Source organism: Oryzias melastigma, linkage group LG21, assembly GCF_002922805.2.
Source record: "Oryzias melastigma strain HK-1 linkage group LG21, ASM292280v2, whole genome shotgun sequence".
Classification (NCBI taxonomy): domain Eukaryota; kingdom Metazoa; phylum Chordata; class Actinopteri; order Beloniformes; family Adrianichthyidae; genus Oryzias; species Oryzias melastigma.
The window spans coordinates 14,448,436-14,469,387 of NC_050532.1; the positions used below are offsets into that span (position 1 = coordinate 14,448,436).

Sequence of the window (20,952 nt, forward strand, 5' to 3'; positions counted from 1 at the left end):
AATGCTGTTTAAAATGATCGAAAATGATTTAGAGTTGTGGGTTTTGTGCTTGAGGTTTTTGTTAACAAATAGATTCTACTAAATGTTGTTTATATCTGAGAGTAAAAGGTAAAAAAAAACATGGTGGTACGCTAAAATCCTCATCATAAAACATGATGTTTGACTGTCTTGCTTTTTTAATAAAAGCTGCTGCAACTGGAGGGTCTTTTTGACATATGGGGAGTTTATTTTGAAAGGAACTAGCGTGGGCTGCAGTCAAAACTAACAGATGTGCTTTTTGCTGCTTTTTAAAAGAAAACAAACAGTCAACAGATCAGATATAGATACTGTTGTAATTTAATTATTGTAGTATTTAAGTTACACTTATCATCAATGCTTAATTGACAAAAAAAGCCTAAATATTGGGCTTTTTATATGATAAAGTGAGAATTTGTGGCTCTCGTTGTCTGGTCTGTAAGAAACTAGACCAAATGCCTCTTCTAGCGTTAAAGGTTGCAGACCCCTGGTCTTGTATAATTCAAATTTGCATTTGTTACGTCTAGACTGGATTACTGTAACTCTTTACTAATAGCATGCCCGAAAAGTTCTTTAAAAAGTTTTCAGCTTGTCCAGAATGCAGCAGCACGATTGTTAGCAGGAACTAGTAGAAGAGAACACATCACTCCTGTGTTAGCCTCTCTCCACTGGCTACCAGTTGAATCCAGGATCAAGTTCAAAATCCTCCTGTTAACCTATAAGGCTCTGAATGGTGTGGCCCCATCCTATATTAGAGATCTCATAGTTCCTTACCAACCAGTCAGAACACTTCGTTCACAAAATGCTGGACTGCTTGTAGTTCCTAGAATTTCTAAAAGTACAGTTGGAGGTAGAACCTTCAGCCATCAAGCCCCTGTTCTATGGAATAAGCTCCCAGCTCATGTCAGAGAGGCCAGCACAGTTTCTACCTTCAAAACTAGCCTTAAAACATTCCTCTTTGGACAGGCGTTCTGCCAGGCTAGCTCGTAATCAGAGAATATTCCCTCTCCTGTGGTCCTTGTGAGGCTAGATTAATAAATTAATATTGATGCGTTTAAATATAAATTTAGATTTTCTATCATCGTTATTTTTCAGATCAGCTCTGGGGTTCTGTTCTCTATTCTCATCTACTTCTCCTCTCTTCTATTCTTTATTATTTATTGTATTTAGTTCTCCATGCTTTTGTTGGTGCAGTTCCATTCACATGTTGTTCTTCTTTCCCACTCTCCTCTGGGGAGCGGGAGAGATTTCAGATCCCCGGTGGATCGCCCACGCTCCCACTCTTGGCCGTGGACCACGCCCCCGACACCATCCTGCATCTCTGAGTGAGAGTGATTCCTGCTGGGTCGTCTTTCCTCCTGGTCGTGGTCGTGGACTGCACTTCTGCTTCATCTTGACTATGGACTTAATCATCACTCGTCCCTCAGCTCCATCTGAATGAACTCTTTTAGATACGTAGTTGTAGAAGCTAATCTTTCTTTAATAGTTCTGGTATCGCCTGTCCGTCCTGGGATAGCATCTCTCCCTCATGTGGGAATCCCTAAGGTTTCTTCTTTTTTCCTGACTCAGGTTTTTTAGGAGTTTTTCCTTACCGGGAGGGAGGGTCTAAGGGCAGGGATAACCAGTTTATTGAGTCTGTTTAGTTTTTAGCTACTTTTCAAATTTAATGACTAACTTCTGCATCTGTAAAATAACCCGCATGAAGCCCAATGAGGCAAATTTTCGTTGTGATTTTGGGCTATAAAAATAAATGTTATTTAATGCTGACAGAAGTCACTTTCGGGTAATCGGAGAAAACCAAACACAAACCTGGTTTCCCCTGACGGTGTTTTGACTTTTGGCCAGAGATAAGTGAAAGTCTCTAATATACTTGGCACATCCCTTTCTCCTGATACCCCCTCTTTTACTTTGAAAATACTTAACAAAATGCACAATTTAGTAATATTGTTTTTTTTTCTAAATGCCTCTGGAAAACAAAACAAAAAATTGAAGTTGAGCATTTAAATAAATGTTTTGGTTGAGTTAAAAAAATAAATCCTTTGCTCAAAAGGTAAAAACCTGTATCCTCTATAAATGACTGAGCTAAAATAGACAACTGTCTAACATAGATTAAAAAAAAAAAAAACTTGTTATTTTGATGATGATTTTACTGTAGGAAATATCCAGGCCACAACTGTTATTTTTGACTTATCTTTGTTTTTACATTTTTTGATACCAAACTGGAACAAATCATTGTCAATTTTCAATTTACTGTAAATTTTGTAAGTTTTTAATGTAAAATGTGCTTTCTGATTGTTTGTTAAATTTGGAAAATCCAACCAAACCTGTTGACTGTTTTCTTTAGAAATATCTCTCTCCATTTTGAAGAATGCCAGGTCTATCAGACATCAAGAGAGATGGGAGGAACAGGGATAACGCAGGCTGCAGAATAACATCATATCCGGGTTCATTTACTCCAGTGCTTTGTCTAACTCAACTCAAGCTTAAAACACTTGACTCGTTTATCACTGCAGAAGTCAGCTGAAAGTAAGTTTGCTGCAGCTTGATGACACACCATTCCAACAAGATACCAGTGCGTTTGTCGGGTGTTTTTTCACTGGAATATACATTTCATTATTTCAAAGCAGACAGACTATTGTTGCCATCTTCGCATGCTGCTGTGTCGGGTAATAACTGGCCTGGCTGTGTTTTAGCAGAGAGTCCAGCAAGCATTTATCCCATAAAAATGACAAAGTCAATCTATAAAATTAACAAAGATGTACTTTCATTTTTTCGGTAAAGAAAACTGGCAGCTGAGCTTTCCAAGATTTTATTGCAATAACAATAGATTTAAACATTTATGGCTTTAAAAGGGCCACGTCATGGAAAAACTACTTTTTAAGCTTTTAAATGTATTATAGAGCTCTGGACCCCACGTGACTCCCTGCAGTCAGTCTGCCATTTTGGCAGGAATATGAACAGCACCACCGTGAGCTCCACTGATGAAACTTTCAAGCCATCGGAGTATTCATCTCACTTTAATTCGCATGACATTGAGCTTTATTTCGGAGGTGCTGGTTTAGGTACCACATATGCTCGGCCTGCAAGATCTGCTCTGGGGCTTTCAACTAGTGATGACATCACACTACAGTAATGCCACTTAGACAAACGGCTTGGTGTTGAGATCTGCTCGAGCTATTATTTATTGTTTTGCATTGACAGCTCCTTCACTGAGCAGAAAGTGAGCTGCATATTCCAGCGGGATTTCCTCCAGCAGTTCGTGCGACAAAAAAGAAGTTCAACACTGCCAGTGTGATGAAGAGGCAGGGACGTTTGGATCCATAAGCAAATTGTTTATTGGACAAGGGCAAGACATAAGCGTAGTCAGAGTCCAGGTGTGGGTCGAGGCAGGAGGCAGGCAGGTAACCGAGGAGACAGGCAGAGATCAAAAACCAGGAGGAGAAACGCTCAGAGATGTGTGCCAGGCAGTACAAAACTTCGCAATGAGGTGGTGACAGCAGGCAGACTATATACTGATGTTGATGAGGTGGATTGGGAACAGCTGAGGAGATCTGGCTGAGGGAGAGACTGCTGAGAGTGGAGAGGGAGTGCAGGGTCAGTACTCAGGCGAGGGCTCCCTCTGGTGGTCGGATGTGGTGCCTGATGGGGGAATCCTGACAGAGCCCCCCTCCTGCGAGCGGCTCCGGAAGCGAGGATGCTGACGACGCCGTGGACGTCCACGTGGTCGAGGGGCTGGCCTGTCAGGATGGTCCCGATGAAACTCGGCCGTGAGAGCTGGGTCCAGGATGTCATCGGCTGAAACCCAGGAACGTTCCTCAGGACCGTACCCCTCCCAGTCGATGAGGTACTGCAGATGTTCCCCACGACGTCTGGAGTCCAGGATGGCGTTGACTCTATATGCCTCCTCGCCGTCTATGATGAGGGGAGACTCGTTGGGACCCGAGTCCGGGGTAGTGTCACTGGGTCCTTTTGCGGGTTTGAGAAGTGACATGTGGAACGTAGGTACTCTGGTGGAAGCTGCAGGCGGAACGAGACAGGGGTAATTTGACGAACGATCTTGAAAGGGCCTACAAACCTGGGGTTGAGTTTTCGACATGGAAGTCTTAGGCGAAGGTCCCGGGTGGAGAGCCAGACCCACTGGCCAGGGCCCAAGGCAGGGCCCACCCGACGATGCCGATTGGCTTGGACCTGGGTCCGACGTACAGCATGCTGTAACTGGATATGGGCAGCTCTCCACGTTTCCTCGCACCCTCTGAACCATTCATCCACTGCTGGCAGTTCAGATGGTTCTCCAGACCAGGGGAAGAAGGGAGGCTGGATGCCCAAGACACACTGGAATGGTGTGAGGCCGGTGGATGCCTTCTTGAGGGAGTTCTGCGCGTATTCAGCCCACACCAGATACTTGCTCCACTCGTGCTGATGTTTACTACAATATGAACGCAGGAACCTGGTGATCTCTTGGTTGAGACGTTCCACCTGTCCGTTGGATTGTGCCTGCCAGACCCTAGATGTGAATTGGGGTCCCCGGTCTGAGACGATGTCTTCCGGGAGTCCATAGTGCCGGAAGACATGTTGGAGTAGCTGCTCTGCGGTCTCCATGGCTGTGGGTAACTTGGGGAGTGGTAGCAGACGGCAGGATTTTGAGAATCGATCGATGACAGTTAGAATGGTTGTGTTACCTTGTGAGGAAGGTAGATCGGTGATAAAGTCCACAGCTATATGGGTCCAGGGGCGTCGGGGCACAGGAAGTGGTTGCAGGAGCCCTGCCGGGAGTTGTCTTGGAGATTTCGATGATTGACAGACGCCGCAGTCGGTGACGAACTGCGCCACGTCAGCCTGCATGGTGGGCCACCAAAAAGAGTTATGCACAAGTGTTTGGGTGGCTGCCATACCTGGATGTCCTGCTGTCGGGGAATCGTGAACCAGGTGTAACACCTGTTGACGATGGCTGGGTGGAACATACATACGATCAGCCGGACAGGATGGAGGTGGAGGGTAGGCCGTGTTAATGTCTCCGAGTTGGGTCATGATGTCCCACTGCACTGGAGCCAGAACAAGAGACGTGGGCAGGATGGGTGCTGGTTCATCAGGTGAGTCCAGGTTGGCTTCATAAAGCCGGGACAGAGCGTCTGCTTTTCCGTTCTTTGAGCCAGGGCGGTAGGTCACCTGGAAGTTGAAACGTGAAAAGAATAGAGACCAGCGAGATTGGCGCGCGTTCAACCGCTTGGCCGTCTTAATGTACTCTAAGTTCTTGTGGTCTGTGAGGACCAAGAACGGTTCTGTGGCACCCTCCAACCAGTGTCTCCATTCTGTAAACGCATCCTTCATGGCGAGTAATTCACGATCTCCTACATCGTAGTTTCGCTCTGGGTTGGATAGCTTACGGGAAAAGAATGCACAAGGGTACATCCTTTGGGGCTGACCGTGACGTTGGGACAGGACGGCACCAACCCCAGTGTTGGAAGCGTCCACCTCCACTATAAACTGTTTAGTGGGGTCGGGGTGGTGCAAAATGGGTGCCTGAGAGAAGCGTTTTTTCAGCCCTTGGAAAGCTGATGAAGCTTCTGGAGTCCAGCAGAGTGTTTTGGTTGCGCCCTTCAGCAGAGAGGTCAATGGGCCTGCTACAATGCTGAAACCCCGAATGAACCGACGGTAAAAGTTCGCAAAGCCGAGAAAGCGTTGGAGTTCCTTCACTGTGGTGGGCTGTGGCCATTGAAGAACGGCGTCTACCTTACCCTGATCCATGGCTACACCCTGTTGACCAATGACGTACCCCAGAAAGGAGATGGAGGTGGTGTGAAATTGACACTTCTCACCCTTGACGTACAGGTTGTTCTTGATGAGGCGTTGGAGGACCTGTCGGACATGGGAGATGTGCTCGTCGTAGGAGGGAGAGTATATAAGGATGTCGTCTATGTAAACTATGACGAAGCGACTGAGCATGTCTCTGAAAACGTCATTAACAAACGCTTGAAAAACAGAGGGGGCATTACACAGTCCGAAGGGCATTACCAGATATTCATAGTGTCCGGAGGTTGTGGAAAAGGCGGTTTTCCACTCGTCTCCCTCACGAATACGTACGAGGTTGTACGCACTTCGAAGGTCAAGTTTAGTGAAGTATCGTGCTTGGCGTAGCTGTTCTAGGGCGGCTGGGACTAGAGGTAATGGGTAACGGTATTTAATGGTGATTTCATTCAGGTTACGATAATCAATACACGGCCGAAGGCCGCCGTCCTTTTTCTTAACGAAAAAGAATCCAGCTGAAGCTGGAGATGTGGAGGGCCGTATGAATCCCTTCTGCAATTCCTCCTCGATGTATTTTTGCATAGCCTCGGTCTCTGGCTGAGAAAGCGGGAAGATTCTGCCCTGCGGGGGTGCGGCTCCCGGTTGTAGTTCTATGGCACAGTCATAGGACCGGTGTGGCGGCAGGCGCGTGGCGTGCTGCTTATTGAACGCCTCCTGGAGGTCGTCATATTGGGTAGGGATCGAGTCAGAGGGTCCCGCCTGGGTGTGCAGGGTTAACTCTGTGGCGGCAACCTGACATCTGGACCCCTCCTTGTTGAACCATTCCTGACGTTGTTGATGGTTCTTGAGGCAGTTGGGAGAGGTGAAGCACAGTTCTTTGGTGGACCAGGTGATGGTGGGATCATGCATCTCGAGCCATGGCATCCCCAGAATGATGGCACAACGTGGTGAGTTGATGGCAAATAGACGGATGGTCTCCAGATGAGAGTCCTGAACACGTAGTTGGACGTCTGTTGTGAGAAATTTGATCCTCCCGGACCCCAATGGTCGTCCATCTAGGGCTGAAACTGCCACCTGCGATTTGCAGGGAAGCAGAGGGATGGCATTATTATAGGCAAACGTGAGATCAATGAAATTTCCAGCAGCCCCTGAATCTATCATGGCTCTGGTTGTGATACATCTATCATTGATCATCAGAGTGATGGGCATTTCAAAGGTAGAGAAAGAGTCACTCACCAGTGTGCCCGACCGCCTAGGGGGGCGGTCGGGACACGACGCCCGTAGATGACCAGGGTTGCCGCAGTATAGGCACAAATGTTCTCTCATGCGTCTTCCCCGTTCTTCAGGTGAAAGGCGAGTGGACCCCAGTTGCATGGGTTCAGTGGGCCCCTGAATATGACGTGGGACCATGACACTGGAGTCTGAATGATAGAGTTTGGGTCCTCGTGTCTTTAACAAATTGTCCAGCCGAATAGTTAAGGCAATGAGCTGGTCGAGGTCCAAATCTTCATCCCGGCAGGCGGTTTCTCGCTGGAGCTCTCTAGACAGTCCGCGGCGGTAAACAGTCTTTAGACAGTCAGGAGACCAGGAGGTCTGAGCAGCCAAAGTTCGAAACCTCAGTGAGTAAGCAGCTGCAGAGTCAGTGTTCTGCTTGATGTCGATGAGCTGTTCACCTGGGTCTCTTCCGTCAGCAGAATGTTGAAACACTGAACGAAGGAGCTGGGTAAATTCAGTGTAGGAATGAAACGGTACAGTACCTCCTGTCCATACGGCAGCCAGCCACTCCAAAGCCTCACCAGACAGCAAAGAACATAGGAAGGAAACCTTGGCCTCCTCTGTGGGATACTGAGTGGCTTGCTGATGCAGGTAGAGCTGACATTGCATGAGGAAGCCGGAACACTGTTCAGGTTTCCCGGTGAATTTGTCTGGCAGGGAAAGTTGCGGCTCACATGTCTGAGGGGCTGGAACCGCGTACTGTCCTGTAGAGGTGGTGGACGTGGGTTGAGAGGGAGCGGGCGTGGCCGGCGGCACAGGAAGCATCATAAGCCGCTCCATGATGGTGTCAGTAGCAGCAGAGAGAAGGTGCAGTTGACGACCATGTTCCAGTAACATGTAGGCAAACCCACCAGGGTTAAACGGCGTGGAAATCCCCATTGCTGGATCCATGTCTGGCGAAGTTTTCTGTGATGAAGAGGCAGGGACGTTTGGATCCATAAGCAAATGGTTTATTGGACAAGGGCAAGACATAAGCGTAGTCAGAGTCCAGGCATGGGTCGAGGCAGGAGGCAGGCAGGGAACCGAGGAGACAGGCAGAGAGCGTGGTCAGAGTCCAGGCGTGGGTCGAGGCAGGAGGCAGGCAGGTAACCGAGGAGACAGGCAGAGATCAAAAACCAGGAGGAGAAACAAGGAGAAACGCTCAGAGATGTGTGCCAGGCAGTACAAAACTTCGCAATGAGGTGGTGACAGCAGGCAGACTATATACTGATGTTGATGAGGTGGATTGGGAACAGCTGAGGAGATCTGGCTGAGGGAGAGACTGCTGAGAGTGGAGAGGGAGTGCAGGGTCAGTACTCAGGCGAGGGCTCCCTCTGGTGGTCGGATGTGGTGCCTGATGGGGGAATCCTGACAGCCAGGATGTATTTTGAAAGAATTACATGCGAATAGTCACTTTCTTTTCTTTTTTTTTTTTTCTTTAATGTGCGACCAACAACAAGCTAGCATGCTACTCGCCAGCACCCACTTTAGCAGAAACTTCACCTTTCCAGCCTGATTTCTCTCTATTAAAATAACGATCATTATCCTGTGATGATTCCTCTCGATTGAATTACTTTGTGGTCAAGGTTTTTGCGGCTGATTGCAAACATTGCGCCCCCTTTTGTGATTCTTTGCGTACTTGTTTGGACCTCTTCAGTTCTTTACTCGGGAAGAGTCCGTGCATCATCATGGGGCATGTGTGTCATGTCCTATGTCACGTGATGGTCTAATGGTCTGGACCAAACACAATCGTACACGTCATCAAGTCGCAAGTCCCTGAGCCGCGGGGCAATTTAGAGTCACCAATTAACCTATGAAGCATGTTTTTGGACGGTGGGAGGAAGCCGGAGTCCCCGGTGAAAACCCACGCATGCACGGGGAGAACATGCAAACTCCACACAGAAAGGTCCACAATTGGTGATTCTGGTTCAGGTCCCCCAGTCAGGATGTGAACAATGAAATGAAATGAAATGACAGTGAGTTCACTGGACTCCAATGACCTCCACAGTCAACAGATCTCAACCCAATTGAGCACTTTTGGGATGTGGTGGAATGGTAGATTTGGATCTCATTCATGGATGTTCAGCTGACAAATCTGCAGCAACTGTGATGCTATAATAATATGGACCGAATTCTGAGGAATGTTTCCAGTGCCTTGTTGAATCACCATTAATCACAATGTTTTGTAGATACATTTTATATGACAATATACAAGTTTTGAACAAAACAGGCTTGAGAGAAAATGTTTCCTTTATTTTTATTGTGTGTATTTTTAAAAATGTATTAAGTGTTGACACAGATATTCCAGAAAAAAAAAATTTGTGAGGACAAAAACACATCAACAGTAAGATAAGCAGAACTGTAAAGACCTATACAGTAGGGGTGTGCCAAAATATCGATATTGCGATATATCGCGATATTTAGTCCTGCGATCGATTCTCGATGGGTTCTCACCAAGTATTGATATTATATTTTCATTTAAAGAGGCTGTAGCGCTGAGCGTCTGAGTCGCGCGCCGGAACTATGGGCGCGCGCTGCATCGCACATTTTATAGCGATGCACGCGCTCGTTCAGGAGAAGCACCGGTGAGATTCAGGCTCTGTAGCGCGTGTGTGAAGCATGTCTACCTGTCAGCATTTATCCTCCATCTGTAGGAGATCCAGACGGTAAGAAGTGACTTTGTCTGAGCGCTAAAATGTCAGCGATCACTTACTTCCTGTTTGCTGTGGGAACTGAGCGCGTGCTTCGCAGTTGTTTGTGTGTACTTCAGGGACCGTCGGTATTTTCGTTTTCATGCACTTCAGTGTTTAACCTGCTGGTGTACGGTGTAACTTTGGTAAATTTATAATGTGACGTTTTCAAACAATGTAATTACTTGTTGCTAATGTTAATTTAAAGTAATTCTTAAATAAAAAATGCAGGATTTGATGTATGAACTTAAATTTAAATGTAATTAAACTAAAGTACATGAATTCACTGTAAAATTAGGGATGTTGCTAATTAATTGAAGCACTTAAAATTGTATTTATTGCCATTATTGTGTGTGTTTTAAGGTTTTTACGTATTGACTGCTGACTGACCAAATGGAAAAATGATAAAGATTGGGAAAATAATCTCAAGTGACAGTCTGAGTAAATCAGCCTTTTTTCTTTTACTTTCTTTTTCCTGAAGTGTGATTTATGACTGATCTTCTTATAAAAACAATCGACACAAATAGTCGTTTTTAATGAGTATATTTTAGATTATTTATTTTTTTGCATTGAATAATGTAGATGATTTTTCTTTCAGTTGATAATTACTTATTATCATCTGGGAAAGTCATTTGCATTGATCGTGCTGGGAGTCTGGGGTATGCTCGGATCATCGTCGTTGGGAGGATCTTTCGCATTGATTGGCGCCGGGGGTATGGAATATATTCAGAAGATTATTAATCATCTCGGAATGCTCTGGATTGTTGGTGCTGGTTTGTGCGGGGTATTCTTTTAGTGATGATGGTCTTAATATGCTTGGATACTTTGATATTGATTGATGTGAGTGATTTTTTTTTTCCTGATGATAATCGTCTGAGTATATTTAGATTTTTGGTACTGATTAATATAAATGACTTGTCTGTAGATATTTGAAATGTGATGAAATCACTGATCTTAATGATCCTTGATAACCTGAATCTATGATTGTAGGTATAAATATTAGATATTAAGTCCTGAACCGGATGTTGATAATTCATGTAGAGAAAATGGTCGAGTCGGGGTGGGATTATATAAGTTCACTTCCTCTTACTTCCTTTCCAGTGATCAACTTGTGATTGATAATGTAAGTTGTAGCTTTATGTACTATTACCTGATTGCTTGAAATAAATCAATTCATTCATTCATTCATCATTTATTAATAGTTTTAACAGTGTTTTAACAGTGTTTTAGGATTTCTGCCCCCCACCCCTTCCACTCTGACTGTAATTTTAAATTATAGTAATGATAAAATCCTCTCCAACTTTTTTCAGGGGAGGGATCACACATCAATATAAGAGAGCACAAGGAATATATATGTGTGTGTGTGTGTGTGTGTGTTTGTATATGGTTATACATACACGTTCAGATACTGTGATTCAGATACTGAGATGAAGATCAAGTTTCACTAGCTCCATCCAGCTTCAGTGTGGTGACACAAGTTTCAGGCTGACTCTGTATCAAACCAGTTGAGCAAGACAAAAACATCTTAATATTTCCGTATTAATAAAAAACACAAAAACAAAATAACTTAAGATCTGTTTTATCAAATGCAACAAAAGAACTTCTTATCTGTTTGCTCAGCTGCTGGTCAGGACAAAAAAGAAAGATGTTTCGTCTAAACACGGTTAAAAATTACAATGCTCTATTTCCAGGCATTACTACAAGTAGCAAGTAATAATTATACAAGAAATATAGCTCAAAACTGAAAACATTGTTTATCATCAGAAAATTTTACAGTTTTTCACTCCAGATATTTTGTGGTTCATTAGACATTAATATTATCTATTAGCAGCTGATGTAATTGTAAATCCACCGTATCTTCTCAGTGACAGCTTTTACATTTTTATCTGCTGTGTAAATGGGGAGAAAGAGAAGTTTCTCTTTCTTTTCTATTTGACAACAATAGTGCATGAAAGCCAACATGCGTTCACACCTGAATAATAACCCTTTAGTGTCTGGACTGCTCACTAGGCTTCTATAGCATGTTGCTTGGTCAGGGTTTTAGACAAAGGAAGCCCTGCCTTTCTTTCTTTTTGAGTAAGTATAAAAGTACCAGCCTGACTGCCAGTGAAGCACAGCAGCTGAAGCTCAGTCTTGAGAAGCAACTTTGAACTGTGATCATGGGCAGAGTGAGTAAATGATTCGATCATTTCAAAACACAGTCTTGTTCTCATGTTTTTTTTTTCTTTTTTTTACTAATGCTTTATTTTCTTTTTTAGATCATCTTCTACGAGGACAGGAACTTCATGGGTCGCTCCTATGAGTGCATGAGCGACTGCTCCGACATGTCCTCCTACCTGAGCAGGTGTCACTCCTGCAGGGTGGAGAGCGGCTGCTTCATGGTCTACGACCGTCCCAACTACATGGGGAACCAGTACTTCATGAGGAGGGGCGAGTATGCTGACTACATGAGCATGTTTGGATGGAGCGGAGGCATCAGGTCCTGCCGCATGATCCCCATGGTTAGTTTAAAATCTTTGATGTTATTCCTGATTCTAAGGTTCAAGTTTGTTGGTTTTGAACATTTTCACTTTGTATTCTACAGTACAGGGGATCCTACCGGATGAGGATCTATGAGAGGGAGAACTTTGGGGGTCAGATGTACGAGATGATGGACGACTGCGACTCCATCATGGACCGTTACCGCATGAACAACTGCATGTCCTGCAACGTGATGGACGGCCACTGGCTGATGTACGAGCAGCCCCACTACAGAGGCAGGATGATGTACATGAGGCCCGGAGAGTACAGGAGCTTCATGAACATGGGCTTCAGCGGCATGAGGTTCATGAGCATGAGGCGCATCATGGACTCCTGGTATTAGTTGGAACTGAACCAGCTGTTTTGAGAATGGGTGTAAAGGGCCTTCATGATGCTCTTTGCTGTGTATCAGAACAGAATCATTCAAAATAAAGTCAATAATGTCACAATTACTTAAATACTACTCTTTTTTGTTGTTTTTTTTAAAGAAAAATGCATCTTAAACTCAATTACATCCTTAATGTGAGTTCCAGATTAGACTAAGATAATGAACAAAAAAAGGATTACAAAGCCACAGGTCAGCTGAATGGATCAGAGTAATCTTTCAAGTCTTTTTTTTACTTTTTCAAAGGTAATAAATAAACACCCTTGAAATTATTATTTTAAAAAAACATTTTGCTAAATTTCATTTGTTAAAAAAAATGTTTTAAAAAAATATGTATATTATACAGTGCTTATCAAGTGATATAGAAAAATACTTTTTTTCATATCTCGCAGTTCATCAACACTGTAAAATATGATCAACTTGCCCAAGCTGCTTTTTCCCTTTTTTTGGGAGGGGTGTGTGTGCGTGTGTGTAAAATGTATGTTTAAATGTACGTTCTTTTAGATAAATTGGGGTTCCAGCTCATTAACACTAGAATCCCTGGAACTTTCAGCTTCTGCTGCAATGCCCCCCTCCCCTTCTCAAAGTAGTGTTGTGGTGATCACCTTAAACCATCAACAATGACTTCCTGTTTTCACATTGAAGATTGTCCGGTTAAAATGTTATGGCTGCCGACTCACATTCATTTGAATCCCGCTCAGGAATTCAATAATTGACAAACTGGTGACATGGGGGGCGTTTTGTTCATTTTTGATGCTTTTAAACCAGGGGTCTCCAACTAATTTGGCGAGAGGTCCAGTAACTCTGTCAGCTTGGTAGACCGGGGTCCGAACATGCAAAAACATTCAGACAATATTTCACTTTTCTGTCCTTTTATTTAATTACAATGTGTAGTTACATTTGCAAATAACTCTTTTAGCTTATTGTCTCAACAAGTATTTCTCTCATTCCTTTTTATACAAAAATACATACATGTACATGCATTGTACAGTAAAAAAAAATATTGTACATAAACTTGCCTCCTTATAGTGCAATATGTGTGCTCTTTCACAAACTGTAACATTCTGCTGTCTGTCACTTAAAGTGCAACAGGTAACAAGAATGTACCTCAAAAAGCATTCATAGTTAATCCCTTTTCTTGTGCAAATGTTAACTTTGTTTTACAACCCTTAGAAGTAGGTTGCAAATAATGGTACATATTAAACATTAAAGTAATAACTTTCATAAGTGCAAAAAACATTATAAACATAAATGTAAACTATAAAACAGACTCAAAGAGACGTAGATGGTACTTTGAATGGTGGTGTTGAGCTGGAACTGTATGGAGCTAAATTTGGGCCAATATTATTTGAAACCCAAATAAAGCAAATACAAAAAATATTGCTGTTTGGCCAAAAAAATTAAAATGTCTGAAATTTTTTACTGTTCATAAATAAACTTAATTATTTTCAACTTCAAATGTTTTCTTTTTTAGATTTAATCAGTTTCATTTTTTTTTTCAAGTTTAAACTCTTTTTTTTTTCTTTTCGAATATAAAAATTTCAGTTTCAAAACTTTTAGCCTTGTTGTGGCGGGGCTAACACAAGGACCAATCAAAAATCAAAGAGAGTGATAACTTCAGTCCCAGTGTCTTCACTGACTGTCTGTACTATCATGTTCTAAAGTTATCCCAAGACGGATATAAAGAGAGTTTTATCCCGTACAAACCGTGTCCAAAACTCTGTTCTAGCAGAGTAAGTGAATGCACCAGGACTGAAGTTACCACTCTCATCTATTTGGTTTGGTCCTTAGTGTTAACCCCGTCACAAAATGGAATGGAATAAAAATGTTTAGTTTTGAAACCTTAAAAATTGTACATTTGAAGTTGAAATTAAGTTTATTTTAGAATGGAAATAATTTTCTGACATTTAATTTTTGTTTTTTGCCAAACATCAATTTTTTAAAATAAATTTGTTTTAATTGGTTTTCAACTAATATTGACACCAATTTGGCTCCATAGCCCTGCACATCTCTGGAACGCAGCTCGGTTCTTGTTGACGACAGGGGAATCTGTCAGAGCTTTTCTTGAAGCTGCTTTCCCTCTTTTCCTTCTAATATTGTTTCTGTCTTTGCCTCCATACACTCTTTAATCATTTCTGAGTGATTTTTTAGTGCTTGCCCAAATCCATTCCACTCGTAGTGAGCACTCGTGAGCCCGTTCTTGTGCTGTTACCGTCTGTGTGTTGTACGCTCGCATTGTACTTTCAGTTCGTGTATTTTCCGTGACCACGTCACTCATTCTGCCGCTTGATATCAGCGCTCTTAACAAAGGCAGCAGACTCCATGTTTATAATACAAACCGGCCTCGTTGAACTCACTGCTGGTAAATAAAAGCGAAAGCTTCGGTCCATCATCTCAAAAGACACGATTTTTAGTCCACGTTTCTAATTGTAGATAGTCATTGTTCACGCACATTCCAGATAACTATACGTCCCAAAACTACGTAAACATTAGCACACCGCTTTGAGCTTTAGACGGTTGAAGGACCCCGGTCTGAATGTAGCTGTCCTCGCGCGCCCCTGTTCAAAAATCGCCGTGTAAAGATGAATGAAAAATCGTACTTTTTATGAAAAATGAGTACTCCTTGGCTCCACAACAACACACAACAATGTCACATCAGAAATAACCACAAAAAACACTTTAGTCTAAATTCAACAACGTAATTGCTGAGGGCAGTAGTTAAAAACCAGATAAAATATGTTCAAAACTTTTCATAACAAGTGATGTCAGTGCCACCGGTCTGAAATCACAAGGGGTTTTTGAGTTCCTCGATTTTGGAACAGGTATCACATTAGATGTCTTCCATAAGACAGGAATTAGCCCGATGTCAACGCTAAGGGTGTAGGGAAAACAATCGTTTTGGCGATATATCGCGATATTTCGTTCAGCAATACTTGCATCAATATAAAATGTTGCCATGGCAATATTTATTTTTATTGAATGTTCAGTCAGCCTCGCGTTTTGGTTGCTATGAGACATACTTTGTTTCTACTTGGAATGGGTCCTAAACCGAAACTCTGAGCCATGTTGCTGCCAGTATCATATAAAGACATGGATATGGAGCTTCATTGATAAGAACGAGGGAAGCAACAGAGCTGCAGTGCCTCATGCACGAAGCCTCAATTAAAATGCTGTCGGCAAAGCGAGCAGAAGTTATACTGAATTTCACAGCTATAGATTCTAGTTCAGAGACGTGAAAGATCAGAGATCAGACACCGCTCTGAAAAAAGGGAAACGTCGTATAATATCCAATGTCGCTCTGATAAGCCCTGTGTAGACTCTTTTCAATGATAGCCTATCCAAACCCCAATTCTTGATACTAAACATGTCATCATATTTAGTACCTTTTTGCATTGCATTTGCATTTGCATTGATGCGAGCTTGGCTTGGCGTGATGCACGAGACGAGCTTGGCTTGACGTGATGCACGAGACGAGCTTGGCTTGGCTTGGCGTGATGCACATAGCGAGCTTGGCTTGGCGTTGTGAAGACAACTTCCTGGCGAGGAGGAAGGGGAGGAGAAGGCTTAAATGCTGTGGGAAGCAGGTGGCAGGTATCAGGCTGATTACCAGGAGGGACCGAGACCCACAGTACCCCCCCGTCAACGATCGGCACCAGATGATCCCCCAGGCTGGTCAGGGTGGTCCCGATGGAAGGTGTCGACGAGATCGCGGTCCAGAATGAAACGGCTAGGAACCCACGAGCGTTCTTCCGGGCCATAGCCCTCCCAGTCCACCAGATACTGATATCCTCTGCCACGGCGCCTGGATCGGAGCAGCCGACGGACCGTGTATGCAGGGCCCCCGTCGATGTACCGGGGAGGCGGAGGGGGAACTGAGGGAGGCACAAGGTCACTGGACAACCCCGGCTTAACTCTGGACACATGAAACGTGGGGTGAGCGCGAAGCGGCCGAGGCAACCGAAGGCGAACCGCCACGGGGTTGACTATCTTAGACACTGGAAAAGGTCCAACAAAACAGGGTGCCAGTTTACGGCCCTCCAAACGCAAAGGCAGGTCAGTAGAGGACAACCAAACCTTCTGCCCCACCGTATAACGGGGCGCCAGAGCACGTCTCTTGTCGGCATGCCTCTTGTAGGCGTCGACCGACCTCTGCAATACTTGTCTTGCCGTTCTCCAGGCTCGATGGCAACGCCGTACAGCAGCCACAGCAGAAGGGACAGCAGCCTCTCTCTCTGGGGGACCAAACAGGGGAGGTTGGTAACCAAACACCACTTCGAATGGAGACATACCTGTGGCCGAGGATGGCAGAGTGTTGTGAGCGTATTCTGCCCAGATAACGTTCTGAGCCCAGGATGAAGGGTCTTTACTGCAGAGGAGTCGAAGGGAAGTCTCCAGCTGTTGATTGAGACGCTCCGTTTGGCCATTGGATTGGGGGTGGTATCCTGAAGACAGACTAACAGTTATCCCGAGTAACCGACAGAACTCAGACCAGAACTTGGCGATAAACTGTGGTCCTCGATCAGAAACAATGTCCCGAGGGAACCCATGAATACGGAATACATGGTCAAGCATCGCCTGGGCAGTGTCCTTGGCGGAAGGCAGTTTTGCCAGTGCAATGAAACGAACCATCTTGGAAAACCGGTCAACAACAGTCAAGACGGCGGTGTGGCCCCGGGATGGAGGTAAGCTTGTCACAAAATCGATGGATATATGAGACCATGGTCTTCTGGGAATAGGCAAGGGATGCAACAGGTAGGGTGTGGGACGCTTTGGATCTGCTGCAATCCGGGCAAGCAGAGACATAGTCCTGAACGTCCCGCTTCATGGTTGGCCACCAGAAACGCTGCCTGATCACGTGAAGAGTGCGTGGTATCCCAGGATGGCAGGTGAGTTTGGAGTTGTGACGCCAACGCAGAACCTTGGATCTGCGGCGGAACAGTAAAAGCAAAGACGCTGTCGGTACCTTCTCTCACGTTCTTCTGGCGACAGCCTAGTCCTGCCCAGTTGCATGGGTTCTTCTGGGAACGTGGCCCCCACCTCTTGCCTAGGAGTCACAGAGAACTGGGGAGACAATGGTGAAGGAGCTCGGCGGAATCTCTCACCTCTGCGTTCCTTCAGGCGTCTATCGATGCTTGCTGCCACCTCGATAAGTCCGTTGAGATCCTCTGGAAGGACCCTTGCTGCCAGCTCGTCTTTAACCCTCTCGGATAGCCCTCGATAGAAGGCGTCGAAACATGCGGGCTCATTCCAGCGGGTGTCTGCTGCATATCTACGGAACTCGATAGCGTACTGATCCACAGTACGGTTACCTTGGCACAGGGTTGATAGATAACGTGCAGCCTCCTTATCCGGTCGGACTGGGTCGAAGACTCTTCTGAGCTCTGTAGAGAAACTGTCAAATGAGCTGCAAGATGCAGAGCGTCTCTCCCACTCTGCTGTGCCCCACAGCTTGGCTTGACCCGTGAGCAGGGATATGGTGTAAGCCACTTTGGCAGCTTCAGAAGGAAAAGAAGACGGTTGCATGACAAACTGCATAGAACACTGGGTGAGGAATGCCCGACAGCTGGTAGGGTCTCCACCGAACCGTTCAGGTGCCGGGATCTTTGGTTCTGGAACCTGTCGAGGAGGTACACTGGATGGATCATCTCGAGGAGAAGAAAGAGTTAGGTGTGTCAGTCTCTGGGTAAGGTCATTTATCTGGGCTGAAAATTGAGTGAATTGGGCATTATGATGATTCATAGATCCCTCAATCCGCTCCTTCCACTCCTGAGCCACTGCGGGGTCCATACTGGCCAGGAAGTACTGTCAGGGATAGTGGTGGAGGACCCAAATGCAACTGACTCAGGACAAGAGAGAACAGGGAAAGATGATTTATTATTTTGGTCCTGTAATTACACTCTCCTACCAGCGCGGAGGAATGGCGCTAGAGAGCACTGCTGGACGAGAAACGGAATAGTTTCTTCAGAGAAGAAGAGGCAAGGCGGTGAATACAGTATATGGGTGAAACTCACTCTTGAACTCCGGGAGTTTGTTGGAATATACGGAGGAAGGTTGGCAGTGGAACGGAGGGCTGGCGAGAGGAAGAAGACCGGCTTGGCGTTTGTAAGGTAGGCTTGACGTGATGTGATGAGGAGCGAGCTTGGTTTGATGCGGGGCGAGCTTGGCTCGATGCGGGGCGAGCTTGTCTTGATGCGGGGCGAGCTTGGCTTGGTGCGGGGCGAGCTTGGCTTGGTGCGGGGCGAGCTTGGCTTGGTGCGAGGCGAGCTTGGCTTGGTGCGAGGCGAGCTTGGCTTGGTGCGAGGCGAGCTTGGCTTGGTGCGAGGCGAGCTTGGCTTGGCGTGATGCGAGCTTGGCTTGGCGTGATGCGAGCTTGGCTTGATGCGAGGCGAGCTTGGCTTAATGCGAGGCGAGCTTGGCTTGGCGTGATGCGAGCTTGGCTTGGCGTGATGCACGAGACGAGCTTGGCTTGACGTGATGCACGAGACGAGCTTGGCTTGGCGTGATGCACGAAGCGAGCTTGGCTTGGCGTTGTGAAGACAACTTCCTGGCGAGGAGGAAGGGGAGGAGAAGGCTTAAATGCTGTGGGAAGCAGGTGGCAGGTATCAGGCTGATTACCAGGAGGGACCGAGACCCACACATTGCTCCTTGACGGGATCATCGTGATGCCTCAATTCCTGGTTAATGTTTTTGTTTTCAATGGTTTCACTGGTTCATCCACATTTGTGGAGGGATAACAAATCAATGTAAGGTTTGGGTCATCTGGACCCCATAAGATAGCACAAGGGTTAAACTGAGTTTCACCAATTAGTCATCTACTAAACTCAAAGCATCTGCACAGGTTTCCCAGAGATCATTAAATTGGTTCAGTTGGGTTTAATATGGGGAAGAATTCCAGCTTGAACTGGTAATATCTTCTCTACAGATTTAAAGTGATTCCTAATTTATACTTAAAAAATTTACTTTGGTTTAATTTAAATTTCTATTTGGTTAGATATATATTCCACCACATTATGAGATGAAAGTCAGTGTGTGCTAAAACAACCAATGACAAACGGTAAAAGCAACATTTTTAAAAAGGACATTAATAATGAACCTCTGATTTAGACACCACAGTGCATTTCTCATCCTGCACTCAGGACAGTGGACCGGCTCTACACCCTCTTTAGGGTACTGGTGGGCAAGTAGGAGTTTCCTAATCCAGTCAATGCTTTTGTTGGATTTGAAGAAGGCGTTAGACTATGTCCCCGGGGTGTCCTGTGGAGAGTGTACTGTAAGTATACTGCCCGAGGAGTCTTATGCCTCCTTTCCACTGAGCGGTCCGGACTTGACTGGGCCGGACTGGACTAGCGAAACAAGATCCCGAATACAAGCAACTGAAATGAGCTTCTTTGGGGTCCCCCAGATCCAGAAACTGGCTGGGGAGACGGAAATTTGGACATCTTTGCTTAGACTGCTGCCCTCGTGGCCTGGTAGCATATAAGCAGATGAAAATTAATGGTGGCATTTATAGTGACCATGTCATCTACCAAAAAATATGGTAGGTTAGGTAGGTTTGTAGCCACTGTAAGGGAAGTCATGAAAATGGAATGTACCATTGTTGTAAGTGTATTGTGGAGTATCTGTAAGACTAATTTGAGTTACACAGGTTTATGATGGGTGATACGGTGTCTGTTACGTCCCTCCTTGGGAAGGAGGAAGAAATGTGCAACATAAAGAAAATAAGTAAATAACCGGGCAGGGATAAGAAGGAGACACAGAAGTTTAATAGAGTGACGGGTGGCAGGAGTCACAACATAAGACAAATCAAACCACAAAAAGCCAAAGGAATGAATACTAATAGTAACTAAGGTTCTCAGGCTTTATAGCAAAACCAAACAGTCAAACATAAGTATCACTCCAAAGCAAACCAAAGAAACCACCAGAACAAAATTAACAAATACAACAAACTAAAGAGGGGGAAACCAGGAGCTAGAAGGCTTGGGCCAGGCAGACAGCAGGGGCAGGCTGAGAAACAAATTCCCCACTCAGGAATTCAGCCGCCACTGGAGCAGAGCTTCCTGGCTTCTTTTAAGCTTCCCTCCCAGCTCAGGGATTGGTTGGGAGGGTGCCTCAATCAGCTCTGCAGGAAGGGGGCGGAGTCAGCAGCATTGGAGGAGCTGGACTTGTGCAGGAGCTGGTAAAACAGATAAAACACAAAGCACACACAGACACAAAACACACACGACCAGGGGTCGTAACAGTGTCCTTATAATGTATCCACGAGGGGGCCCAAGCCAGGGTCTCATTGTGCCAGTCCCAAGCCCGGATAAATACAGAGGGTTGTGTCAGGAAGGGCATCCGACG

General features: G+C 45.2%; 3 protein-coding genes across 3 annotated transcripts in view; 1 reads left to right on the forward strand and 2 right to left on the reverse strand.

The window, feature by feature from the left end:
- LOC112137985 (collagen alpha-1(X) chain) overlaps nucleotides 1-20,952 on the reverse strand; it is a 102,194-nt gene that overhangs the window by 54,631 nt on the left and 26,611 nt on the right. The window lies entirely within an intron of this gene.
- LOC112137997 (gamma-crystallin M2-like) lies at nucleotides 11,807-12,676 on the forward strand. The gene is made up of 3 exons (XM_024260551.1): nucleotides 11,807-11,872; nucleotides 11,963-12,205; nucleotides 12,289-12,676. Exons 1-3 carry the CDS (start codon nucleotides 11,864-11,866, stop codon nucleotides 12,565-12,567), a joined length of 531 nt encoding a protein of 176 aa, XP_024116319.1. The 5' UTR covers nucleotides 11,807-11,863; the 3' UTR covers nucleotides 12,568-12,676.
- Nucleotides 18,584-19,303, reverse strand: LOC118597967 (probable serine/threonine-protein kinase samkC). Its single transcript, XM_036209831.1, has one exon. It carries the CDS (start codon nucleotides 19,265-19,267, stop codon nucleotides 18,617-18,619), a length of 651 nt encoding a protein of 216 aa, XP_036065724.1. The 5' UTR covers nucleotides 19,268-19,303; the 3' UTR covers nucleotides 18,584-18,616.